This window comes from Lingula anatina, chromosome 6 (genome assembly GCF_051362555.1).
Source record: "Lingula anatina isolate TDL-2025a chromosome 6, LinAna3.0, whole genome shotgun sequence".
In the NCBI taxonomy this organism is placed as follows: Eukaryota; Metazoa; Brachiopoda; class Lingulata; order Lingulida; family Lingulidae; genus Lingula; species Lingula anatina.
Genome location: NC_141772.1, coordinates 11,259,628 through 11,287,090, shown reverse-complemented (window position 1 = coordinate 11,287,090; position 27,463 = coordinate 11,259,628). Strand labels below are relative to the sequence as shown.

The window sequence follows — 27,463 nt, the reverse complement described above, 5'->3', positions numbered from 1 at the left end:
CATTCCACGTATAGGCCTCACCAGTACAGACTACCCTAATATCACTGACGATGATGTCACTACAAAAAGTTCCACGACCATCGGGTCTGAGACGTTAACGACTGCGGACACAGTGACACCTGACACCGCGGGGTCAAAGGTGAAAGGTTTGACGACAGATTCAAGCTCCACGCTGTACACTACGGATGGAAGGACATATAAACGTGATTTAACTACGGAAATTGTAAACATAACAGCAGGTTAGACAATGGATAGAGTGATACAAACTCACGATAAAACGTATAAAGCGTTGAAAATATTAATTTGTGCCTGTTTATCTATTTTTGTGGTTGTTCTATTTATTCACTTGCTTGTTGGTACATGAGCTTTTTCTTCTATTCACCAATGCGTTTTTTACTAATTAACATATTCAACCATTCGTAAATCTATTTAGATTTTCATACTTAATTTAAAGAGAGCATTTTCTTTCAGTGGAAGGAAGCTTCAATATCAGCACCGTACCAGTAGATGTAACGACGGATGTAATTCCAACAACGATAGGTACGAATTCTCATTTTCCTCAACTATATTTTTTGCGATTTTCGAAATATATTAGTATGCTACTAAAATGATAGATACCATGCAAATTCTTTTCTATGATATTGATTAAACTATAAAGAGAAGAAACAAAATAACAAACAAAAGCAAAGAAAAACAAAAGAAAAGCATTTATTAACAAATTATAGATTACTTACATGGGAAGCCAAATGCAACTTTAAAAATTGACTTGCTTTGATTAAACAGAGATTAATGAGTGTGACAGTTCCCCGTGCGACAATAACGGCACGTGTATAGACGACGCTGCTAACTTCACGTGCATGTGTGTTGACGGCTATGAGGGCATCACGTGCGCACATGGTATGTATTTTTTTTTTTTACATATTATTGACATGATTCGTGACTAGGTTTTGGAGTGTTAAAATTCTTTATGGCGCCGTCGCCGTAGTTAGGTATGCACGCAAATGGACCATGAAAGGGTGTTTTGAACTAGGCATCGATGCTAACAGTACGTGTTTTACATGTAGGTGATTTGCAACAGAAAAAATGCGTGCATTTCATTGGTATCAATTTTGAATTATTTTCGGAAAGGATTAAGTACATGATCCAGTGGATCGTATGTTTGACTCCAGACAGTTAAATCCGTTTTTGGAACTCTCATTTTCCTTTTCTATGTGTTCAATTGACAATAGTAAGAAAAGAAACATAAATACGCGCACTAGACACCCATAATTTTGTCGAGATTCCATCGCGAGACATCTGTTGGGTATTCCTTTCATAGGCCTACTACACGTAGCTCATTCAAGCCAATTCTATATAATAATAATAATAATAATAATAATAATAATAATAATAATAATAATAATAATAACTAGACTGCAACTGGCTAAAGCCAGTGGCGGAGGATTCCCCTGCAAATAGGCGTGGAAATGCTCTTACAAGGTCATGTGAAGGTCATAAGTTAAATTTGACCCCATATTCTGAAAGAGCATGTGCGAATTGGGGGGGGGGGGGGGCAACAAAACATCACTTTTAGCCCACTTCAATATTTCTCCATTAAATAGCCGAATGACCTTGAAAATGAGGGTCAAGGTCAAATTTGACATTTGATTCAGAGGTTTTGGGTATATGTTTGGGGTAGTTTACTATAGCATGCCATGACCAAAAACCAGTGTTTCATGGAGAAATTGCCAAACTCAAGATTTCTGCAATGTCATAAATATTAAAAAATATATATTAAAAAAAGTAATTAGGCAGTTGCTACCATAGTATGGCTAACCTTAGATAAATATATAGGGCATCATTTGCCACTATGATCGGGGCTCTGGGCCTTCCGGTTTTTGAGATCTCGGAAACAAACCTTTTTTTAGCCCGTTTGGCCATTAGCGACCTTGACCTTGACCTACTTGCATAAAAGTAGGTCATTATCTGTAGATTTGTCTCAGTATTATTGGCCATAAGCCCCTTAGCCATATGGCTTATACTTTAGGCCTAATGGCAATTTCAAATTTTACAAATTTTGCCTTTAAAAGCTCCTGTGACCTTGAAAAGTAGGTCAAGGTCACTGAAACTGGGTCTATGGCATATTCTTACCACAGGCTACCTATGTAAATTATTTCAGATTTTTTGCGAAAAAAAACGTGCGGAAAGAATAACTATAATAATAATACTACCAAAAACAATAGCATTCCCCTATGGGGAATCCTAATAATAATAGTAAAGAGAAAAAAGTCTGCGAAGATATTCCTTTGTTTTTTCACATCAGTAAATTGGGTATAACTTAATTTACTCTCTCAAGTTTCCAATAATTATACCAGTTAACTGTTATAATTACTGCCTCTCCTTCATAGTCATTTTGGAGAGGAATTGAATGATTAAATTTAAAAAGATAAATTTAATAATTTACAACTTTTCAGATATTAACGAATGCGAGCGTTTTGCCCCATGTGACAACGGCGCCACGTGCATAGAAGGTGTAAACAACTACACGTGTCTCTGCTCTTTAGGATATGAAGGTAGAAACTGCTCAAACGGTAAGTTTTTAATGTCGTGTTTGTGTTGGGGTTGTGTGCTTTCATGCTTTTATAAAAATTATAAGGAGTAGCATATCTATTCCATTTACTCGTCAAGAGCCATTTTAATCAACTGAAGTGATCCGGCATCGGTAAGTAGCTTGTTTAAAGTCTCGACTAGTTTCTGCTAAGGTAAACAGTAAAACAGTAGAGAGAACCTAAGCTAGATTTTGAGTAGTAAGACTCTTTCCATACAACTTTTGAATGAAAAATGAATTTTTTATGTACAGACACAGATGTGTCTGTACATATAGCCATCATCTGCGTCTGTCGTCGCCGTCGTCGTCGCCGTGCACTTTTACCGATAACACGATAAGTGGAAAACCATTTTACCTTTTGACTTGAAACTTGCAGAACTGATGAATATTCATAATACGCAGGTCTAGTTCGAAAATCAGCATGATCGGGTCACTTTTAGGGAATTTATGCTGTTTTTTCACTTTTTTCAGCATATATGCAGCACCGATAACACGATAAGTGGAAAACCATTTTACCTTTTGACTTGAAACTTACAGAACTGATGAATATTCATAATACGCAGGTCAAGTTCGAAAATCAGCATGATCAGGTCACTTTTAGGTAATTTATGCTGTTTTTTCACTTTTTTCAGCATATATGCAGCACCGATAACACGATAAGTGGAAAACCATTTTACCTTTTGACTTGAAACTTACAGAACTGATGAATATTCATAATACGCAGGTCAAGTTCGAAAATCAGCATGATTGGGCTATTTTGAGGGAATTTATGCTGTTTTTTCACTATTTTCAATATAAATGCAACACTGATAACACAATATAAGAAAAACGGATTGGCCAATTGTAATTATACTCACAGGAGTGGTCAATCTTACTAAAACGCAGGTTGAGTTCGAAAATCAGCATAATCGGGCCATTATTTTAGAAGTTATACTGTTTTTTTTTCACATTTCCTCAGATTCAATTCTTAAGCATGTTAACAGTCTCATTATTTAACTAATAAGATGCCTAAAAGTGTTTGTTTGATATTTCCTGCATCTTTACAACATTGTTAGTTGATTATGTAAAAAACATGGTAAACTTGTTATCATGTATTGTGTAATAAAGTGTCAAAAATGGAAATAAACTCATATCATTGCAGTTTGTCAGATTCAATCATCCACTATGTTCAGAATCTCAGAATGGAGGAAATTGGACATTTAACACTGTTCTATTGATACTTTTCCCATCTCATCAATTTTTTTAGTTGGTCATATAAAAATGGCAGTAAAATGTTTATTTTCTTTTATGTTAAAAAAAGTGTTAAAAATGGAAATAAACCCATTTCAGAACAGTGCCGTCTTGTTTACATTTTGGCATTTTCAAGGCGTGACTTTGAAGTTCCATGGGCCTGAAGACCTTTGCTAGTCACATTTTCTGAATATCTGTGATACAAATATTTTATAATTAAAAATTGATGGTCATTAAGCTGTTAAACATTATGTAATATTGCATCAAAATTTGAAGAAACCCCTATTTTGGGCACTGCTTCCATGATGACCATTTAAGGAAAATCATGTCACTTACTGTTCTCAAACTTACAGGAAAGAAACATGGGACTAAAATACAGCTTCAGTGGGCAATGCAGTCTTTTTTTTTTTTTTTTTTTTTTTGGCAGTTAAACAGTTTTTTGTGAAAATTTAATTTTTCGCATATTGGCATTTTCAAGGTGTGACTTTAAAGTTCCATGATCTTGAAGACTTTTGCTTGTCACATTTTCTGAATGTCCTTGTTACTAATATTTTATTAATAACATTTGATTGTCATTATGCTGTTAAACATTATTTAATGTTGTATCAAAATTTGAAGAAACCCCTATTTTGGGCACTGCTCCTATGATGACCATTTAAGGGAAATCATGTCACTTACTGTTCTCAAACTTATAGGAAAGAAACATGGGACTAAAATACAGCTTCAATAGGCAACGCAGTCTGTTTGGTAAATTTTTCTGGCAATTTAACAGTTTTTTTGTGAAAATTTAATTTTTCACTTATTTGCATCTTTATTTTCTGTTCTTTGTCTGTACATTTGACAGCTTTGCTGCCTTGTTTTGTCTACAAGACAAAAAAAAAAAAAAAAAAAAAACAAAACAGAGGAAAGTTAAATCTTTACACTCACCAATCACTTGTTCCAGATATAGACGACTGTAGTTCCGCACCCTGTGGAAATGGTTCCACCTGTATTGATGGTCTCAATAACTACACGTGTATCTGCAGGCCAGGGTACTCAGGGAGCAACTGCACAATAGGTACAGTAGGTTATGAGCATAGCCTGTGACACTCAGGCCCCCTTGCCAGTAAACCGTAGTCATTGCAGACAGTTAAACAAGTTACAGGCCCCTGTTTCTACTTTTGTTCAGCAGATTCTTAGCTAATGGGCCAGTAGGCTACAACTTTTTTTACACTGAGGTAATGATATCATCTAGCAGCCTGCTGATATAAGTCTTGATAAGTTCATCCCAAAATGAGTAAAAGCATGGCTTACAGTTCTCTGTAATGGGAACAAATACAGATGGACATAGGGTAGTAATACTATAGTCTGGCATAATATAAAATGAAATACTTTTGGTAGTGGCTTTTGGTATATGCAGTTTCTTTAAAAGTGTTTTTGGGAATCGTGTGGTCATTCTGGCAAATTACTGATTGCTGTTATTTTATTCAGGTATAATTATAACAATTGAGAAAAATGAGCGTGTTAAGCAACAAGAGTCACATCTTTCATTTATGTTTCAGATGTAGACGAATGTGCAAGTTCTCCATGTTCCAATGGCACTGAACAGTGTATTGATCTGGAAAATGGCTTTGTCTGTGAATGCTCCCCAGGGTATTCAGGGGTTTTCTGTGAAATAGGTAAGAGAACAGAAGTGATGGATGATTTCCCCTTTTACTTTGCAAAAATACAGGAAAACATAGCTATAGAAATTGTGATCAGGTACAGTTTTCTATTAAAATTTTTTATAGTTATCTATGTAACAATATACAGTAATCCACAGGGTATATGGAATGGGCTGACATCATTTTGTACAGGCACTGTGTTCTTTTTATCAAGAGTGGCTGCCTTTAACATGCATGTTACAGATATTAGTGACAGAATTTAAGTTGTGATGGCTTGCTGGACTAAACTTTAAAGACATGCACCTTGGATACAAACTGCACTGAATTTTCAGATATAAACGAGTGTTCATCGTCCCCATGTCTTAATGGAGGGACATGCAAGGACGAGGTGAACAAGTTTACCTGTGAGTGCCTGCCAGGATATGCTGGGAGGAGGTGTGAGATAGGTAAGTTGACCTGTGTGTGCCTGCGAGGGTATGTGATATTGTCAAAAACAAATCACATGACATAGTCATCATTATGCTGATAATAATAATAAAGCTGCATTTTGTTTTTTTATGTGTGCATTCTTTAGTAACCTGCAAATTAATTCCATTTGTACAGATATTCTTATTGTATTGACATTTTTCCTTAAAAATGTAAAATCTCAAGTAAATTATGTTAAAAATTATTAATTAACAAATGGGGTTTTACAAAGTGTATTATTACAATGATATATTGCAGATATAGATGAGTGTTACTGGACCCAGTGTGAGAACAATGGCACTTGTACGGACTTCATCAATGGATACCAGTGTTACTGTATTCCTTATACTACTGGGAGGCATTGTCAATACAGTATGTAAAATGAAATCTCTCTCTTTCTCTCTCTTTCTTTCTTTGTGCTTGTATGCCTTAATGCAAATAGCTGATGTTGAAAATATCTAGCCACAGTTCAGGGCACATGACATTACTGATATGTTTTATATTTTTTAATTTTTGCATGATATCAAGAAAGTGCAGGGAAAAATAAATTTAATTTTTATATGGCATCTGTTAAGCTAGTTGTACCACCAGCGTAGGTTGGCAGTACCCATGGTTTTAGTCTGACCCGTCTCATTAATGCCCCAAAAGATCACCTAAATTTTTTCCTTTAAGGACTGCCATATTATACAGAATGGAGCTCCTGGGGTGAGTGTTCCCAGCCGTGTGGTAGGGCCTTTCACTTAAGAAACAGGCTCTGTATTGATGTCACAGGGTCACCCAGAGGTCATGAATGTCAAGGTCAAGGTCAGGGTGACCCAGAAGAATTCAAAGATTGTTATAATCTAACAGAGTGCATCAGTAAGTTAAAATTTATGTATGATTTATTTTCTTTGTGTAGATAAAATATGTGAAATATCATTTGGATCAGTAAAAATTGCACTTATTGATTTGCATTTCATAATTTGTAGATGTATGAATTTATGTTTTTTGTTAAGTGAAAATAAATTTCATATTTTTTCTTTATTTTCATTAAAGCCTTTTCTTTTTCTTTTTATTCATAATATGTAATATTCATTTTTGCAGTGGCTCAAATCTACAGATTCACATAACTTAGTGATATGGTATGTGAACAGAAATAATTTATATCACGCTTCATCAGCTGTTTCACTATTAATTTTAGTTCATCCATTTTTTTTTTTTTACACTTTTATACAGCTTTTAGTCAACAATTTTTCTCTTGGTCAATTTGACTATCCCCAGTTAGCAATGTCAGACTGTTTAAGTGATGTGACAGTTTTATAAGTTATAGGCTTTAACACATAGGCTGTATTCCCAGAGCTTTTAGATCGATCTATCCCCGCGGGGAGTCTCACTAGATTACTGTCAGATAATGCGGCTTAAATGTCCATCCCACCTACTGCAAGCAGTAAGGGGGTAATTAACTTTCGTGTCTGCTCGGCTGACAGCTATTTAGCGTGAACCCCCCAGGGAGTTAGGTCGATCTAAAGTAGATCGATCTAATCTCTGGAAATGGGGTCATAGAGTAGCAGGTGATTATAATAACCTCTTTTATATCTCTGTCAGAAAGCATCACTTCATGCTGTTAATGTATTTTTAGCACCTAGAGACCCCTGCCAGGACCCCTGGGGAGACCCCTGCAATCCAGATGGTAGGGGTCTACACGAGTGCCGCAGTGGGCCAGGGGGAGTGTACAACTGTATGTGTGCCCCAGGCTACCACCCTGAGAACAACAGGACATTGTGTGTTGGTAAAGTATGGCAGTGTCTGTATATTCTCTGTACAATTATCTCTGAAACTCAGGGTATATACTAGTAGCCCATAATTAACACAGAAACAGAATGGTTTCCTACATTGGGTAGAATTTCAGTAATTTGACAGAGTATTGTATAATTCATTACATGCTTTGGGAGGACCATGTTTTTGTTGTTGGAAATGGATAGAGAAGTTTGTTTTGTGGTTTTTGCATGTATTTAGAGAATGATATCTTACTTGGTAATTTGTTGGAAGAAAAATCTTATGTTATTTTTAAGTAGGGTAAAAGTCAGAACTTAGTTTTAATTTTAAAAACTTTGAATAAATGAACTGTTTCTAATTTCATTTATTGGCATTAACATTTTTTGCTTTAAATAAAGAAAATAAAGATAGGTACTTGTGCTACTATTTAAAAGTCTACAGGTTCCATACACTCATTAGCTAGCTATGCAACATGCATTTTGATCATGAGACTATTTTGATTGCTACCACTTGACAGACCAGTAGCTTTTTAAAACAAGAATGGACTTAATGATTTGAAAATAAATTTATTTTCAAAAAAAGAGTTGTTATGGTCATGCTTTTCACAGTGTTCCCATCTCTGTTCCAGATGACAATGAGTGTTTGTTTGGAGCCAACGAGTGTTTGGACAACCTGACTGGCAGTCTGCATCCAGGAGTGAAGGGCTGCGTTAATGTTGATGGGGGGTACATCTGCCAGTGTCACAGGGGGTTTAAGTATGTCAATGGAAGTCTACACCACTGTGAGGGTAGGTGTCACCAAGTAAGGGTGGGTCCATAATGTAACTATCATACTACCTAGGTCAAACTAACTCTGAATACAATCATATTGACATATTGAGATTAGCATACCTCCACCTGGCGTCGAGTAGAATTCAGAAAAGCTTGTGATTATTCGAATTAATTGGAAAACAAGAGGTGGTGCATTAGTCTGATTGCATTCAGCCAGAGTCCCCGTGTAGTTTGTTTGAACTACCTAGTACAATAGATTTATTGTGGAGTTTGGGTGAAATAATTATCATTAGTACTTAATTTGATTTTAATGCACAGTATTCCTGAAAAAAAAAAAAAAAAAAAAAAAAACGTGCCTGGATGTTTTTCTCTGATTTAAGAAAAATGTATGAATTTTGTTTTAGTATGGTAATAATACTTAGAAACAAAGATTTGAACGCTTTGAGGAGCTCTTCATGCAAAAAAGTATGGCGCTTGTGAGTTGCTGCAAATGATAAACATTTTTATATACACTTGTTTCTGAAGCAAAGTAGATGTACAGAATTTGGGTAACTTTTTTTATTTGTTCATTTAATCTTAAGAATCCTCTTCTTCAGATGTCAATGAGTGTGAAGAAAACATGACAGATTGTGGTCCTGCAGAAAAAGCCGTCTGCACAAACACTGTTGGGGGCTTCCAGTGCAGCTGCAGGGACGGTTATGAGGGGGATGGAAAGACATGCTTAGGTCAATTTATGTCAACGTAACTTTTTTGTTCAAAGTTTAAACTGTATAACATATCTTGAGGATTATATGAAAAATAACTTAAATTTGAAAGAAAACTTTGGAAAAGTATTTCAACTAAAAAGATAATGTTTTAGTGTTGATTATAATTACTACATAAATTTTAAACTGGAGAGGCCCATTGTCTCCCAGCTGTAAATTTCTGTTTTTTATATCCACTTTCCATTTAGTCATATCATCATCAAGTTGAGGGTTCCCAAGCTATCAAAGTGGCAACTTGTTACTGATTGCATTAAGGGAACTTATCAATAATATTTATAATTTAATTTTTTTTCTAGAAAAGCGGTTCAGATTTCCCTCATTCTCCACACACACAAAGCTGATGTCATCAGAGCAGTACTCCCCATTTCTGTTCCCGACATATTCCATACCACTGAATGAGAACTTCTTCCCTTCTCTGTATGTAAGTAGCTTCATTTAGTTCATTTAGTTCATATCTCTAAGGAAAGTTAAGATTTTAGCAAATGCAGGTAGTGTGCGTGTTGGAACAGTGTTTGATATGGAGGCTGTGCAACCCTAACTTTGTATATTAACAACCTTAAAGCTATTTTAATGGGTTCAAAAGTTCATTAAAAATTATGGCCCTGATTTCAGCTTTAGTGACTAGATTTGCTGGTTATTGATTATGCTGTCCACATTTAGAAAAATAAGAAAAGAAATGTTTTATATTTAATTTCCAGTGAACTTATGAATGATACATATTTTACACAGATTTACTCCAAATATTAATCTTAATGAATTATTTTCATCAAAAAATCAGAGTGCAGTATTGATTGTTGATGTCTTTACATTTTGAAACTTACAGTTTACAAAGGGAGGCCTCATACTATTCAGCCGCCTGAACAAAACCACCGCCAACTTCAGCAGAGGACACACATTCCGCCATCCCTATGGAGACAGCCAGAGTCTGGACGACTTCAACTTTCATCCTGTTTACCACGAGGGGGCGCTGGTAGCACCTTATTGGGCTAGTGCTGTAGATACAAGTGATAAGGTACTGGCACTTGTGCAGCTAGCAATCTTGGAGGTTAAATTCTTTAAATTTGGTCTAGAATGGAGTTTGGTTGTTGGAATAAGAATTCATATATGTGCATTATGTACAATCAGCTGAAAAAGTTGTGAAATCAACCATAAGATTTTTGTCTGATAAATCTGATATATCAAAATACGAAATCATGCTTTTAATCAATAACACTTAAATTGTGATTTACTTCACATTGAATAAAGGTTTGTATTCAGACTAAAATATTCACCATTATCTGCCACATTTGAAATAATTGCAGCCGTTCATCGAATATTTCTTCCAGTTCCTTGATCGTGGCGTGTATTACACCACTTTTGAAAGAGGCCAGTCACCAGAGGCTGCCACTGCTCTGGATACTGTCCGTAACATTGGCTCTGGATTACTTCATCAGGTGAATGTCAGCGACTTTGAGCCTGTCTGGATGTTGGTGGTCACATGGAACAAGATGGGTTATCCAGCTGTTGACAAGAATCCAGATAACATTAACAAAGTAATTATCTTTGGAAAGTTGATACTTCAGTTGTGTTTATGAGTTTAAGTGTGCTAAAATGAATATGTGAAAAATGTCAGTAATTTATTTGAAGAATTTAAATGTTCTGTTATAAAAGTAAGAACTATGAGGTTGTATTATATTGTCTTTTGAATGTTAATTCAAAGTGTTTAATTTATGATGATTTAAACTTTGTGAAAGACATACATCTCCATTTTAATGATGCGTAAAAATGAATTAAAATGAAAAACCCTGGAATTAGTGTACAGATTGCACTTTTTTTTCCTGTCCAGAGACTTGTTTGCAGTAACATGGTATTCTACAAAAGTGTTCCTTGTTTTTTTTTATTTCAGAGTTATGGCTTATAAAATATGGAATTAACTATTTAAATTGTATCTTGCAGACCATTACTTACCAGACAGTGCTGGCCACAGATTTCCTGACAACAGTAGTGGAGACAATATATGCAGATGGGGGTATGAACTGGAACATCATGTTAGACACCCGCACACAACCAACTTACCCAGTCAGGGTGGGATACGCCATCAGGAATAAGAAGGTCAAGTTTGGAGAGACACCTGTGCCTGGTAATTATAAGAGACTGGAGAGTTGGGGGTGGTGGGGGGGGGGGAAGTCTGGTTATGAGTAAAGTGAAGTTTTGAAATGTTCTAGAGTTACCAGTAAATTGAAATTGAAAATTGACACTTCAGACTCTTATGACTAATTAGAGATTTTTAATTTCTGTTTTAAAAAGAAAATAAAATGCACCACTCTGTGATGTACTTCTTACTTCATAGTATAGTCCACTGTAGAATAAATATAGGCACGATGTCACTTTTCATAAAGACATGAAACTTGCATATTTCCCAGTCCATTACTAGATAAATAGAATTTAAAATAAAACGAAATATTATGTATTTTTTCAGGTTCTAGAACAACTTATGAGTACGATTATTCGTGGTTTACCATACGCACTGCACGGGACATCAAGTTAACGCCACGCATTGAGCGCATGGACCAGCAAATACAAGATGGTGCCAAATCACCTGGTCATTTCACATGGGTGCTTAGCACCCCAGGTAAAAATTTCACCCATCCCGGATTGTATTGTGAACGCTGGATCGAAGCTGACAAAAAGTTAGATGCACTGTGGGGCGGACAGGTGAACTACAATGATGCAAAAATATGTCCTTGCTCCTTACAACAGCTCCATAGGGTTCCTAAAGCCGTGCCTGTTTTTCTAGACGACCCCCGCATTCCTCCCCACATCGTCTGCTATAGGAAGGACATCCACGAAGAGGAAAGCTCCTCAGTGACTACACCCCGGTGTTGTTATTACCAAGATGGCGGGGCTCTCGTGGTTAACCATGCTGATGTTAAAGGTGCCAATACATTTATGAGGCATACACTGGAGGCTGATCTCACTGACTCAGTCTACGATTTTTGTTGTGATGTTAATAACATTGCACTTGGAGCCTCATTGTCTTGGCAGTGTGACAAATTTCTGGCTAGACGTCCTATTTCTAGCTGTGAAGCTTTTAAAGCTTATTATGCTGGTGAGTTCGTCTAATAATGGTATTAGTTAAAATGTTTATTTTCCATTTGGTACTTTGTATAAGACCTTGTTGTGGATGGCTGTTTATAAGGATTAAGATGATATCATTTGTTTCATGTTTTCTAAACTTGATTGGCTTAATACAATTGTCATATCTAAAATAGTTGCTGTATTTACAGAAAGTGATGCACCTGTTTATTTAGCTAACAGAATATTCTTTTTTTACAATTATGGAAGCACTAACATTGGTTAGTTATATGAAAAAGTAAGATGGTGAACATTTAGGGCTTATATTTATATTCAGGCAATTATCCACCATTTGGACAAACTAATGATTCAGACATCATACTGAACATTAAACTCGGAGAATCGTATCCCAACCTAACCACAGTGGAAGCATCAGACAGAGAGGGAGACAGGATCAGATTCCACCTCCGAGCAGACGCCCCCAAGGAAGCAAGGATAGATGGCAGCACGGGTCTGCTGGCTTGGTTTAATGTGACAGATGTCCGGCCTACCATCATTCCCTCTATGATTGTGATAGTGTCTGATGGCATGGACCAGTCTGTCTGGAGGGCAAAGATTAGTTTCTGTAAATGTGAGGTAAAGGTGGATAAATTTTGATTTTATCAAACTGTTTCTTTATTTACATCTATTTGCTTGCTTGGAGATTCTGATGTGTTTGCAATAATGTTTTGAATTGAGATTTGACAGCAGGATTCTATATGCCAGTAAGGTTACGTAGTTTGTACAGGCAGAGCATTAGGAATTAGATTGAGAAATAATAAATTTTGAGGTTCTGTAGAATGCCATAATGTACTATATGAGACATAATAATGACTTTTGAATGAAAGTTAAATCAAAACAGCGGACAGCCAACTAGTTAAGAGCTGGTAAATTTATTGGTGAGAAATTGAAAATTTTCCTTTTTTGTTTACTCAAAGGTAGACATAAAAATGACATTGTATGTGTATTTTCATCACTAACATGAGTAATCTTCTTTACTTTAGAACAATGGTACCTGTGTGTTTCATGAAGAGCAAATGAGCTCCTTTGCCTTTGCTTACTGTATGTGCCAGGATGGATATGGAGGACAATTCTGCGAGGAAGATATTGATGGTTGTGCAGACAACCCTTGTTATTTTGGTGTCGTCTGCCATGATGTTCCAGCTTCAGATCTCCTTTACAACCCCCTTGGTTACAGGTGTGGAGCGTGCCCCTTTGGTTTGATTGGGAATGGCCAAACCTGTGTTGGTAATTATTCTGATGTGCCAAAAAGGTGTTTTCCCTAAAAGTCAATTGCTTGTATATTGCTAAGAAATTATATAAATGCTCTTTGAAAATACTGACTTCAAAGCAAACAGGTGCTCAAAAATGTTTTTGTAATTCGTTTTTTGGATTGTCACAGACTTGTTTGTTTGAAACCATGTCCTAGTGAGCTTAAGGTATTGAAATCAGCTTGATTCTGTTTTATGACTCTCACATCATCTCCGTATCTTTTTATTTTTGCTTTTATAGATTTAGATGAGTGCCAAACAGAAAATGCCTGCCAGCAAGGTTGTAGAAATTTAGCAGGGGAGTCACACTACGAATGCTTTTGTTTTGAGGGTTATGCCTTAGGAGCAGATGGCTTCTCTTGTGTAGGTATGTCCCTCTTTTTCTGGGGTAAAACTGTCTGCACACTGTTGCTGACAAGCAGAGTGAACATTTTATTTTGTAAAGAGATGGTAGCATTTTATTATTGTAAAATATGACACTTTGTCTTGTTTCCCATTCTTTATTTGCACATTTATAATTATGATAAAAATTATAATTAAGCTGACTTATTTTAGACATAAATGAATGCAGCCGTGGCCTTCACACGTGTGATCTCAGCACCACCTATTGTGCAAACAGGAATGGTTCCTATGACTGCACTTGTCTCCATGGTTACACAGCAGGGGACATGGAGGAGGAGTGTGTTGGTAAGGTGAAAGATGAAGACTAATAACTCCAGACACATTCTCATCTTGGGCATCTAGTCTTTTTTTTTTCAATGATGGCATTGAATTATTGCTGAATTATTGCTGCAAGCTGTTGGTTACTTCTATTTTGTAAGATTTTGATATAATTATCCCAGTTTTGAAAAGACATTTCGATCATTTTTGTTATTTGTTTGTACTATTGTTTCTTTTCATTGATTAATCTCCTTTTTTGAAAAAAAAAATGAATGAACAAATTTTCCAGATCAAAATGAATGTCTCCTTGGCAACAGTTACCATGGCAGCAACACTAGCAGTTTGTGCCCTGAACACTCGTACTGTGTCAACACTAGAGGGAGCTATGTGTGCCGCTGTTACTATGGTTACAGAATGAATAAAGTTAAGGGAGAATGTGAAGGTATAGTAATGAAAAAGCTGTTTTGAGAAAATGAAATGATAGAATCTGGCATCTGTTTTTTTTTTTTATATATTTTTTTGTTCAATTGATTATAACATCATTATTGATTCATAACATTAATGGGCTCATAAAAAGTAGCATAGTTTGTGGCAAATTTGCACTACTGTCTGGGGTAGTGCTAGCAATCTTTTTTGCTTAGCCAAATCACAACTTTTTTGTCAATTTGTTATCCAAATGGTTATAATTTGACTAAAACAAGTCAAATCAAGCCCTTTTTGTTTAGCCAATTTATGTCAGTTTTAGCATCTGGCTAAATTGGCAAGTGTTAGCACTACCCCAGACTGTAGTCTTTTCATTATGCTTATGGGTATATTCACTGTATAATGTTGCAGAGGTAGATGAGTGTGACATAAACAACAGCTGTCAGCAGACATGTGTGGACCTCATTGGACGATATGAGTGTGCATGTGGGGAAAGCTTCATCCTGGACAATGACACTGTATCATGCCAGCGTAAGTGCACATTGTCATCACTTCTGTAAATGAAATGTTAAAAAATATAACAGTATTTTTCAAACAGTGAGAGGAGTATTTGGTTTTCTCCCTGCTTTTGCACATCCATTGCTCCCATCACTGATTTAGATTTCTGAAATTAAAAGAATATACTGTAATTGCAGTATTTATTGACGATGTATATCTCTTCTCAAATCTCTTTTGCAGCCATATTTGAGTGCGATGAGGAGGAAATTATGAATTGCGATGGAGGAAACCCACGTGCTGTGTGTGCAAAATCTACGTCAAAGTTCGAAACCATTTGCAATTGTCCTAAAGGGTATTCTCTTAATTCAACCAACTTTTGTGTGGGTAAGAGGCTGTCATGGTCCTATTGTTATCGTATTTGAAAATATTTCTTATCTTTTAATGAATGCTACCTGTGTATATGGCAATATGAGTGTGCACCAGGATTTAAAGAAAGTTCTTTTGTATTTGCATTAGGTGCATATGATGTTAAAGGGCCGGTTTTTGAGTTTGCAAAATCAGAATTATATACATGGTCTAAAATTCGAATGGGAAAATTTAGCTGGAAAATAAGAAAATTCAGTGCAGTGTAATATTATAATTAATAATATGTGGTGTATACAACCATTGTCTCCTGATTCAGATGTGGATGAGTGTTCAACCGGTCTCAGTCCATGCCGCAGTGAGATCAGCCGCTGTGTGAACACAGACGGCAGGTTCTACTGCAGTTGTAAGCTGGGCTTTGTGCAGGCACCAGATGGCATAACTTGTGTGGGTTGGTAAAATTTTTAACTTTTAGCTTGTCTCGTAATTCAGTTCTAGTGGATTTCATCTTTGTTACCAAGGTTACATGGTCACATGCACACGTCTCATCCTATCAGAAACAGTTTTACAATTAACAGTCCTGACAACTAAGCCAGGGAACAGAACAGTTTAGTTAAGAAAAAAAATTCCAAAAAAGAAAGAAAGAAAAAAATCTGACATTGTTTTCATGTTACCTATATATATAAAAATAAATTTGCATTGAAAACCAAACCGTCATTTCAGATGAGGATGAGTGTTCCACGGGTCACCACAGCTGTCAGATGATCTGTATTAATGTGGTTGGGAGTTATGAGTGTGCCTGTGAGCTGGGATATATCCTACATGAGGACAGGAGACACTGTATACAGGCCTGTGAGTATGAATACTGGTAAAAATACAGGCTGTGTTGTCCGTGAATAAGTCAGGGTTAGGGGGTTTGTTGTCCTCTTTGAGACGCATCTTAGTTTTTATGGAAAAAGTTGGGAAAATTGTTGAATTTTGTATATGTTAAGAAGCATGGAAAATGTACAGAATGGCTTTCTTCCTTTATATGTACAGCCACTACTGTGACCTGCTTTGAGAATTTTAAATTTGATATTTAGGAATTTTTTGCACCAGATTTTGATGAGTGTTGCTACCCTCTCACCAACAGCTGTGACAGCTGTGTTATATTAATGAAGCAATTTTCTCTCACACTAGATTTTGATGAGTGTTCCTCCCCTCTGACCAATGACTGTGACAAGGTATATGGAGTATGTGTAGACCAGCACCCAGGCTACAGCTGTCACTGCATGGCTGGCTTTACTGGAGATGGTTTTGTATGTTCTGGTAAGGTGCCATGTGAATACTGGATTTTAGTCTGTAAAAGATTGGCTGCTAGTGTGCTTTTAACCACAAATAAACACTCTTCATACTTCTCAATTGAAGAAGCACATTTACCGTATATGCTCATAATAAAAAAAACTTTAAAACTTATAGCATTTAGATTTTCGTCAAATGATGTCTTATTTTGTCATGAATTGTGATATGAACGTCAGGTTTCATGTTATCACCATTTTCAACATTTCCATAACTTAAACTAAGCTTGGTTATTTTTCATTCATCAGTATTAAATCTAAAATGTTTGATTGAAGGCAGTATGAAAATAATGCTTCTCTGGCTGTTTTTCCAGAATTGAATGAGTGCTCCCAGCCTGACTATGGAGGTTGCCATCATCAGTGCCTGAATACTCCATATGGTAACTACACCTGCGTATGCAACACTGGATACATACTGGCAGATGACGGCCATTCCTGTGAAGGTAAGAACACTTAATACCCTGTGGTAACTACACCTGTGAAGGTAAGGACACTTAGTACCATATGGTAACTACACCAGTGAAGGTAATGACATGTGATACCATATGGTAACTACACCTGTGAAGGTAATGACATGTGATACCATATGGTAACTACACCTGTGAAGGTAATGGCATGTGATACCATATGGTAACTACACCTGTGAAGGTCATGGCATGTGATACTATATGGTAACTACACCTGTGAAGGTAATGACACTTGATACCATATGGTAACTACACCTCTGAAGGTAATGACACTTTATTCCATAACAACACCATGATAAGACTACTTGAACTGCCTTTCTCCTGGGAGTTTTTATCAATTCCTGTTTTATTATTTTGGTTATAATAGCTTTCTTTGCATCAATAGCTAGAATAACAGTAAATGGGTTATTACCAGAAAAGAAGTAGAGAGAAAGACACTTATCATCTTAAAAAATAAATATTTATTTTGTCATATTTTAATCTCCAAAACTTTAAGTATCATACATTTTGTTACATCATCCAAGATTTTAAGTGATATTTTTTTCTAAAATTATTGCTTTTTTGTTTCTCATAATTTTGGTAGACGTGGATGAGTGTCAGAGTGAGGCCACACACAGCTGTCTGTCCAGGTGGTATTGTAACAACACCAGAGGGAGCTACCTCTGCTCCTGTCCCACAGACTTCTATCTGGCAGAGGATGGCAAGACCTGTAAACGTAGGAAATCTCATACATGCTTATTGCTCCATTATTCCATTATTAACTTATGATACAAATAATTTTGGAGAAAAATAATTTAGCAAGACTAACAAAATTTTAATTTTTCTGCTTGTAAAATTGTTTCACTACTTTCTGAACTTTTGATAGAGACCGTTTAACAATGGATAGTTTCCATTCAGAACCATGTATTTTTTGACGTAATATTATGGAGCTTTTTGAACTTTTAAAAGCATTTGCTTACATATTTGCATGTAATTTTTATCCAATTTTTCTGTCTGTCCACTTATTATAAACATTAATTTTGATTGATACACCACTGTACATGTAGACTACTACTTCTACTCCTATTTCACTCTTCTCTGATTACAGCCACATTCAAATGTTTTGAGCCCAGAGGTTGTTCTCATTTCTGTGGCTATGTAGCGGGTGCTGACTCTTGCTTTTGTCCTAATGGGTTCACTGTCGATGAAGAATTCGGAGACATTTGTGAAGGTAATGGACAATATCTTTTCATTAACATATTAATAATTTTATTACTCAATGCATGTATGATAATCCAAGACAAACTTAACGTTTACTTCTGTAGCTTTTTTCAATGCACAGGTTAAGACATTTTCTTGTTTTCAGATAGTTTTTGCCTTAATGTGTGTGATAAAAAAGTTTTTAAAAAAATTCTGCATTTTTGTTTCCTTCTGTATTACAGAAAATTTCATCGACATGTACAAACATTAATTCGTATATAAAACCAATGAAAAGATGCTGCATATAGCAATTCATTGGAAAGGATATAAATGTCCTTTGCTAATATTTTAATTTTGATAATTTATAATAAGAGTTTATTCTTTCCAGACATAGATGAGTGTGCCATGCCAAATCTTCACAACTGTGATCCTGAGATGAATGTCGTCTGCGTGAACACTGTGCCAGGATATGAGTGTGCCTGCATCAGCACCCTCTATGTGCAAGTTGGTCCATATAGGTGCATAGGTTAGTTTAGCCTTGAGAAATACAGTACCATATAGAAACAATGAATGGGCTAGAATAAAGGTGCAACGTCATTCCATAATTATGTTGAATTTCAATGTAATTTAATAAATTTACTGTTACAGTATATATAGAGAATGCCTTTCTCTAAATGTGATGATGGACCAGCAAAAAGTTCACTAGGATAGAATACATGTAGATTTAGATAAATTTGTGTATATATTATTTCAACAGGTTGACAATTGTCTAATAAATCTTTATCATAAATGTTATTCTCTCAGTTTGTTATTTCAGATTATGATGAGTGTCAGGCTGGTAACCACACCTGTAGTTTAGCTTCTCACACCGTGTGCCACAACCTGTCTCCAGGCTACCAGTGTGTCTGCCAGCACGGGTACATCCCCATGGGGAAGATATGTGTGGGTGAGGGAAAGGAATGAAGTTAATTTGAACAGATAAAGGAACTTTGGTTGAAGGGCATTTACTTAATTTTGGCTTTATCAAAATTATAATAATGGAATTTCCCAAAAATGGATAGTTGAAATTTTTATTGGTTTTCGTGCTAAAATTGTAAGTGGTACCTTTTAATGTGTTAACTTTTGGACCAGAAAAATGAACTTTGGTTGAAGTGCCCAAACTTTACCTTTAGCCTTAAGAAAAAATAGAATTGAACTTCTAAATAAGGGTTTTTTTAAGGACCAAACAATAATAAATGTAATATACTTTTGAAACAAAAACAGCAAAATTAAACAAATTATGAGGCTTTGTTGGAAATTTTTTAAATACTTCAAAAATTGCCATGTAAATCCAAACCATGTCACTTTATAACTGTACTTCATGATTTCTGATAATTTCAGACTTAAATGAGTGTACTCTGGGCCAGCATGTGTGTGATAAGGCCAAAGGTGTGTGTATTAATACACCTGGTAGTTATAGGTGCCAGTGCCAGGTGGGTTACCATGGGGATGGCATTGTTTGTGAAGGTATGATGAAAAATTTGTTCTATTTGTCTGTATACCACACCAGTATCAGATAATTTGTTTTTTAGAACCAGGAAGATATGAAATTTATTTGCAGTGATTACAACAGTGCAGATTTGAGGAATAATTTATTGAACAGACATTTAAAATGAAATCACCTTTCAAACTTTAGGGTTCTTTGAATTCTTCAATCTTTTAAGCATTTTTAATAAATTACTTTTTCAGTGTGACTGGTAACATTTTGGCATCTTGCTGCTTATATTCAGAGATTGAATCTTACACACTAAAATTGTGCATGGTACCTTTATATTTAACAGATGTGGAGGAATGTCGTACGGATACACATCTCTGCGACCAGCGTCCAGACAGAGGACTGTGTCATAACACCCCTGGCTCCTATGTCTGTGACTGTGCCAAGGGATACCAGCTGGCAGCCAATGGAAGGACCTGTGAAGGTATGTCTGCTGTGTGTGTGTGTGTGTGTGTGTGTGTGTGTGTGTGTGTGTGTGTGTTCATGACTATTAACAAACCAGGATGTCATATAGTCTAGCTGTTGAAATTTTGGATCCTATAACCAACCTGGATGTCTTATAAACTTAGTCTAGACTATAGTAGTTGTTGAATTTTTAATTCTCTGCAGATATAGATGATTGCAGCAATGGTATCCATGACTGTCACCATATCTGTATTAACAAGCCAGGGGGCTATGGCTGTGCCTGTCTGCCTGGGTTCAGACTGGATGTTGACATGAAATCCTGCATTGGTGAGTGTAGGTTTGAATGGCCTGTTTCCTAAAAAAACTCATGTCTTTTGCAAGGAATCAGAGGGGCAACTTTATTATTAAACAGTTTAAATTTCCATTTTAAACAGTTTAAAATTGGCCAAGCTCAAAATTTAAGATAACAGATACAAATTAAGCTAGTCTTTAATCTCAAGATTTCCATTAGCACAGCATATGAACTGATAGATGTTGCCAACTTTTATAATGTTGTAGACATTCTTCCAAACATTATATAATTTGTTTATTACTGACAGCAAGTGCAGTTAACACACCAGATGCTGTAATAAGAAATTGAATTTAGTTTGGAAAAATTCTTCATTGTCTGTAGCGGCCAGACCCTGTGATAACAGTACCTATGCAGCCATGTGCCACTGGGACTGTGCTAGTATAGAGGATCTGGACACTTGTATATGTCCTAGAGGATACAGGGTGGATGAACTGGGTTTCTATTGTGAAGGTAATTTTGGTTTGAAAGTTTGGGCTGTACCAGTACAGTATGTTATGCTATTTTTTGTGAAGGTATTGCAGAGTATGAGTTCTTTCATGTTAAAAATTTGTGAAAAATAAGTAAATAAAATACTAGTAACTAAAAATAGATAAAAATCTAAATTTATGGTTGAATGCACATACACCCCATTTCCATAGATTTTTAGATCGATCTATCCCTGTGGGGAGTCTCACTAGATTACTGTCAGCTTGGCCCGCTTAAGCGTCTGTCCCGCCTACTAAAAGCTGTAAGGGGGTAATTAACTATGGTGCCCGCTCGGCTGACTGCAATTTAGCATGAACCCCCAGGGAGTTAGGTCGATCTAAAACTTAATCTTTAGATCGATCTAAAATCTCTGGGAAAGTACCCATAGATTGCCACTGCACCTCAGAATTTAATTAGATCCTTTTGTGCAGTAGTTAAGTTAATCTGATGATATATTATTATATTTAGACCTGCACAGTTTTTGTTAAAGTTAGTCGATAAATTAAATGCATTTTGTTATATTTCAGACATTGATGAGTGCTCTACCCAGTCACCATGTGATGAAGAACGCGGCAACTGTACGAACACTTGGGGCTCATTCCAATGCACGTGTAGAGATGGGTATAAACTGGGACTGGCATTTAAGTGTACAGGTGATCTCATGGATTTACTGGAATTTTTTTGTAGTGAAAAGTTTTTTCATTTAAATTTCAGTTGAAGAGGTTTGTGGTTTTGATGATTTTGTCATACGGATATCACATGCAGTGTTTGGGAATTTGAAATTAAGATTTAGTACTATTTGAAAGAAAAAGTAATTAAATTTGTGATTGGTTCCTAACAAATCATAATTTTGTTATATGAAGTAAAGTAAATTCCTTTTGAAAAATTAGTTCATAGTAATAATTGTCACAGATGATATTTGCAACTCGTTTGGTCTGTATTAATTTCCTCATAACTAACCTGCACATTTCCAGATCGTGATGGACAATGGGGAGAGTGGACAGCGTGGACAAACTGCACCAAGCCTTGTGGCGGGGGCACCAAAGTGAGATCCAGGGAGTGCAATGATCCCTCACCAGATGGCGGTGGTGCATGGTGTGTTGGAAGTGGAGGAGAGATGGCACAGTGCAACACCTGGTTGTGTCCATGTATGTTGTTTGATTTAATTTGGATTATAAATTTTAAATTAATATGTTGAGTGCATGATATACATATGTACTTGTGGTTGTCCATCATACCCGATGCTGACCAATTTAAAAGCTTCAATTTAGAAGTTGCTTTTAATAATTTGCTCCAGCTTTTGACTTGTTTTGTCAAATTAAAAGTTAAGATTAAATTTTATAAATTTATATAGGAATTAACAAATATTGCCAACTTTTATGAAATTCATTTTCATTTAATGTTAGATTCAGCTTTTGCCTGTGGGTATATGGGCAGATGCCTATAATTAAGGATATTATAATATGAGATATTTTTTTATTAAAATGTTGAGATTGCCATTTCAGTAAACCCTGAGGAGCTTCAGTATGGAGTTATTCTCACTATAGATGGAGGACTAGGTGTGCAGCAGGTAATAATGTTATGAATATCCTTTGTACAGAACTATTATAATATACAGAGCATTTTTATAGGAAACAATATTACACTTAAATACTAAATATAGACTATTTGTTGAAATGACAACTGATAATTGATAATTTTTTGTGAATATTGCATTTATTTATCACAGTTTGGATAACTTCAGATTATAGTATTACTGACATTACAACTGAATTTTCCCAGGTTTATTTTAAAGTCTAATATTTTTCATAACAAAGTTATTTGACCAGCCAGTATTTAATTTCCTCGTTATTTTTTTCATGATTATATTTCAGTTTGTTCCGATCAGGGAGGTCTTCATCAGCAAGTTGATGACAGTAATAAATTCTTTCTGCAATTTCAATAGGAGCATGGTGTCTCAGTGCTGTGGTTATGAGACATTATATATGTAAATAGACTATTTTCTAGTTGCTAAAAGTCTCAGAATCCACTTTATATAACATTCATTTTGTTATTACATGCTGAGTACCAGTGTAACAATGCATTAGGTCATTTTCTTTTTTTTTTTCAAACTTAAGTTAACCAAAGAGTGTACCATAAATAAGTTCAGAAATAATTGCATACTTGAGCAAGGTGGAATATGGGAACAAAAAGGGAAAATTGACAAAAGTATTCACTATGACAATTTTTTTCTGTGAGGGCAAAAATTGTATTGAATTCATTTCACATTTATTACTATTAATGCATGGCAGTCATCTACTTGTGTTTGCAGACCACGTAAGAACAACCCTCTCGTGTTCGCCTCCATGAACCAAGTGAAGATCGGCCAGGGCTATCCTCTGGAGAAAGATGGCCTCTTGGACGTCCTGGTCTTCTCCAAGTACAGTCCCAACACTGGACTCTGTGCGGCTGCTTACAAGATGTTACTGACCACTACCCTGCCAACTACATCAATTCATGGAAACTTTTCCTGGAATGACACAGAGCTCTTGAATATCACTCAGGAGACAGTCAAAGATGGCGACGGCGACTTCGTGGGGAGTGGAAGTGGAGATATTGTGGAGGAATTTAATGGAACGTTTGGTTTTAATGCAACGGATTTGTCGAACAACAGAACTTTACTTGCGTTCAATTTGACAAGCCATAATAATTTTTCTGAAGCAGCAACAATTGATGAGACATCAAAATCAGGGAGATTAAAACGTTCACATGGAAAGCAGGTTAATGATGATTCTGATATTTATTTGGCAGACGTACACGGGCGTAAGTTGTTGACAGTGCCTACTGTTATTGTTAATGCTACAAATGACACACTTTGGAATGTGACAACTACCATCACAGTCATGACAGAAGAAACAACCCAAGATGAGTTTATACCTAAGGAGCTGTTAGCTGATATTCTTGAGTACACGGATGTGTAAGTATCTGAGGGATAAAGTTGTTAAAATAATAATAATAGGAATATTTTTTTGACAGTCCCATATATTGTCTCTTCAGTATAGCTTGGTCATTATAAGCAGCAGAAAGTATGAACAAATGCTACTGTAAAAGCAGAAAATAGAGTATCATTAAATGTGCAGAAAATGTATTTTATATACTACATTGCAATTAAAATTAAATTTGATTAAAATCATGAATGTAGCATTTGTTTATTTTATATTAAATAAATAATTTGCCACAAAACTTCTATTTTGACTATTAATAAAGGTCTGTAAAAGAGAATTGTATTTTCCAAGCCATTGACTCAAATAACTGTGCAAAAAATAAAAAAAGATTGTTTGTTGAAAATGTGTATATCTTGATAATGTTGTATATATTAGAATCGCACTATAATCATATTATCATGCAGACAAGACGAGCTGACGTCAGGATTAGAAGAAGCAGTCAAAACAGCATATGGTATCACACTGAACCTCACTATCATAAGTGTTACCATAGCAACCCAGGCCCCTCCCCCTCCCACTGAGCCAGCCACCACTGAGCTGCAGTCCAACTCCACGGAGAAAATGGTCAGTTTTGTCAGGAAACACATGCCATGGGCAGATCCAGAAAAGTAACTTAACATTGTAATGATTATTATGTACAATTGCCAGATTATTTTAGTATTCTATGTTTATTTTACATAATTGTAAAGCATTAATCCTGGGACCAGCTATATATATATATATATGATATATATATAAACAGTATATCTTTTATTTTATTTTTTGACTGTTTTCACCCTGTATATTTGTAGGGTTCCTCCACAGAGGGTACTCCTGCCTGGGTGATACTACTGGCTGTCCTTGGCTCACTTGTACCCGTAGCTGTTATAATAATTGTGGTGCTGGTCCTCATTAAAAAGTAAGCTTATGATGAACAAACTGTTTTAAAGGTATGAAAATCCAATTTGTATGGTCCTTCATGACACTATCAAATCTGTTAGGCAATGTGCATATATCTCATGATATGTACATTTCCAAGGAATTTTTCACTTTTTTACGTCATCTTTATTTCAGACCAAGTAAGGTAGCTGCTGCAGAATTTGAGGAGAATCCAAATAACTTCGATCCAGGGGATTTTGAGGAAGAAACGTGATGCTTTACTATATGGATTGGATAATTCAGGAATTGTTGTCATAAGGATAACTGTGCTTTTTGAGGGATAAAAGGAGAAGGGGCAATTGAAAATACCAATGAATAGCCTTAGAGGATGTTACCCAGTCTTGTGATTGTGCAGTACCTTTGTGGACCTTTCAGTTGCAATAGAGGGAACAATGCAGTTCATGTTCCGTTGATGTCTTAGCAACGTAACTTTTTGCTGCAGCAGAGCTTGTTTTAACAAAAAGACATGTTAATGGTCTTATGAAAACTGCTGGACTCTGGTTGCCTGCTATGTGATGTGGACTTTGCAACGTTGGTCTAAGGCAATCTGCCATAGTACAGTTAGTACTGCTGATATACCAATAAATGCCATTTACCACTGCAAGTAAAAAGTTCCAATTTTTAGGAATGGAATAGAAACAAGAATGCAAGTTGTAGGGTTCAAGATTACTTAAAGCAGTTTACTTTTTATCAACTACTGTGTGAAGCATAATTTCAAAACATTTTGTATGGTTTTTAACAAAACAATTACCTTCTCCAATTCAATAATAAAGCAAAACATAAAGACAGTTATGTAACAAGAACATTTATTACATCAAATAAACAAAATCCACATTCTTATACCATATACACTAGATACAACCATCCACCTGGTACAATGTATAGTGCATAGTTCTCTCTTATACACTGTATAAACACATGGACTGCACATTGGGTGTACTAGCTGTAAATATACTAGCTGGAACTATGTGTCAACCACCTTACTTTCATATAAAAAGAGTCCAGTTTTTTTTTACTTTTTGTGGGACCTTTATTCCAAATGTAAATATTTTCAAACTGTACATAAATAATAAATCGTATACTGTTGTCAGTGATGAGTTGTGTTAGTTAACAGCAATACTCACTTCTAACATGGAGAAGGCTAACCCTTATTTTATAACCAGTATATTGAGAATATAGTAATGTTCTAAGAGAAGCCACAGCAAAAGGAAACAATACAAAGCTTAGTGTCACAGTTCTTAAATTCCCATACAATTTACGCCAGTGCAAGATGGAATGGCTGCATCCATTTTTCAAATGGGAATGTACAACAAACGCCCTTAGCTGTAAATAACGACTGACAGCATCTGAAAACATGCAATCTTTACAACCCAATATGCCATAAACTTTATATTGGATCCTAGCTGAAGCCTTATTTGTGAAAATTTACCTGTACACAATCTATTTAAAGACCACATGTATACCTGACTTATTGATAACACATGTATACACTCCTTGCACAAAGATCAACATAGTTGCATATAAAGCATTTCAAGCTAAATATAACTAATTTAACCATGAAATGTTACTTGCAGTAAAATGCTGCCTTTATATGCACTGTTTGTAAAAGTGACAACAATCTTGCAGCATTGCCATTCCTTACTAGCTAGGCAATTGTAGTAACACATATTTTGGATCATGTGTTAAAACTAAGACAATGACTGTTAGAAGACCAGTCACACACTACAACGATTCTGTTTCAACTGACTCTCGTCACATAATACAGAACTTCCTGAATCTGATGGCAAGAGAACTCGTATTTCAGTTGTATTGGTGCAATGACAAAGACCACAGCTAATGACTCACAACAGCATTTTATGTACTGTAACACGTTAGCACATATAAGAACTGTTTTACATTTACCCTAGCCCACAATCACGACTACGATATATATGGATATTTTTCAGTTTTATACATACAATGGCACACAAATACCTTGTGGCATATCTTCATACTAATGATATGGTTTCTACAGGTATTTAATATTTCTGTTTCTTGAGTAATGAATGATAACTACTGTGCTGTACACTACATTTTAGGTATGCTGACAGCTGTAAAAATGTATCTACAACAGTTAAGTATTATAATCTTTTTGGCAATTACAAAGGCTACTCGCAACATATATATTAATAAGTAAACTTGGTATCAGATCTGTAAAGAGTATACATTAATATGACTGTCACACTACTCCCTCCAATATGTTCTGAATGGCACTGCACTCTACATAGGCTGGAAAGATCACAAAACAAATGAAGAATTCT

The 27,463-nt window shown here is 35.6% G+C and overlaps 1 protein-coding gene and 2 long non-coding RNA genes across 9 annotated transcripts; 2 read left to right on the top strand and 1 right to left on the bottom strand.

Moving 5' to 3' along the window:
* The first annotated feature begins 2,569 nt into the window (after nucleotides 1–2,569).
* LOC106177060 (uncharacterized) lies at nucleotides 2,570–5,411 on the top strand. Its single transcript, XR_015335229.1, has 3 exons — nucleotides 2,570–2,701; nucleotides 4,761–4,874; nucleotides 5,359–5,411. It is a non-coding gene; the product is annotated as an uncharacterized LOC106177060 (long non-coding RNA).
* A 1,243-nt stretch (nucleotides 5,412–6,654) lies between these two features.
* Nucleotides 6,655–25,951, top strand: LOC106153406 (uncharacterized). 7 transcript variants are annotated; one of them, XR_015335228.1, is made up of 37 exons: nucleotides 6,655–6,783; nucleotides 7,009–7,046; nucleotides 7,544–7,693; nucleotides 8,309–8,467; nucleotides 9,047–9,175; nucleotides 9,511–9,635; nucleotides 10,038–10,226; nucleotides 10,540–10,746; nucleotides 11,150–11,333; nucleotides 11,673–12,302; nucleotides 12,606–12,910; nucleotides 13,312–13,555; nucleotides 13,820–13,945; nucleotides 14,134–14,265; nucleotides 14,528–14,680; nucleotides 15,073–15,192; nucleotides 15,400–15,543; nucleotides 15,842–15,973; nucleotides 16,246–16,374; nucleotides 16,702–16,830; nucleotides 17,174–17,302; nucleotides 17,910–18,041; nucleotides 18,414–18,536; nucleotides 18,894–19,031; nucleotides 19,323–19,451; nucleotides 19,886–20,011; nucleotides 20,326–20,463; nucleotides 20,649–20,771; nucleotides 21,118–21,246; nucleotides 21,789–21,914; nucleotides 22,236–22,409; nucleotides 22,767–22,831; nucleotides 23,136–23,248; nucleotides 23,573–24,217; nucleotides 24,650–24,853; nucleotides 25,037–25,143; nucleotides 25,299–25,951. XR_015335228.1 is itself a non-coding variant. In XM_087016211.1 (37 exons), the coding sequence occupies exons 3-37, from the start codon at nucleotides 7,645–7,647 to the stop codon at nucleotides 25,375–25,377; spliced, it is 5,916 nt and encodes a 1,971-aa protein (XP_086872337.1). In that variant the 5' UTR covers nucleotides 6,655–6,783; nucleotides 7,009–7,046; nucleotides 7,544–7,644; the 3' UTR covers nucleotides 25,378–25,951. The 7 variants fall into 7 exon arrangements, 6 of the variants coding, with proteins under 6 accessions (XP_086872337.1, XP_086872336.1, XP_086872338.1 ...); XM_087016211.1 differs by having other exon boundaries at nucleotides 12,606–12,904; nucleotides 24,650–24,809; XM_087016210.1 differs by having other exon boundaries at nucleotides 24,650–24,809.
* Nucleotides 18,590–22,365, bottom strand: LOC147761134 (uncharacterized). The gene is made up of 2 exons (XR_015335230.1): nucleotides 22,222–22,365; nucleotides 18,590–19,042 (listed from the first exon to the last, which is right to left on the bottom strand). It is a non-coding gene; the product is annotated as an uncharacterized LOC147761134 (long non-coding RNA).
* Nucleotides 25,952–27,463: the final 1,512 nt, after the last annotated feature.

What these genes read in the sequence shown, in the direction of transcription:
- LOC106153406 (XM_087016210.1), top strand. Translation starts at nt 7,645, where the DNA reads ATGTGTGCCCCAGGCTACCACCCTGAGAACAACAGGACATTGTGTGTT. An exon ending in AAGTCTACACCACTGTGAGG is followed by an intron (nt 8,468 to 9,046) that starts GTAGGTGTCACC and finishes CCTCTTCTTCAG; the next exon opens with ATGTCAATGAGTGTGAAGAA. An exon ending in GGATGGCAAGACCTGTAAAC is followed by an intron (nt 18,042 to 18,413) that starts GTAGGAAATCTC and finishes CTCTGATTACAG; the next exon opens with CCACATTCAAATGTTTTGAG.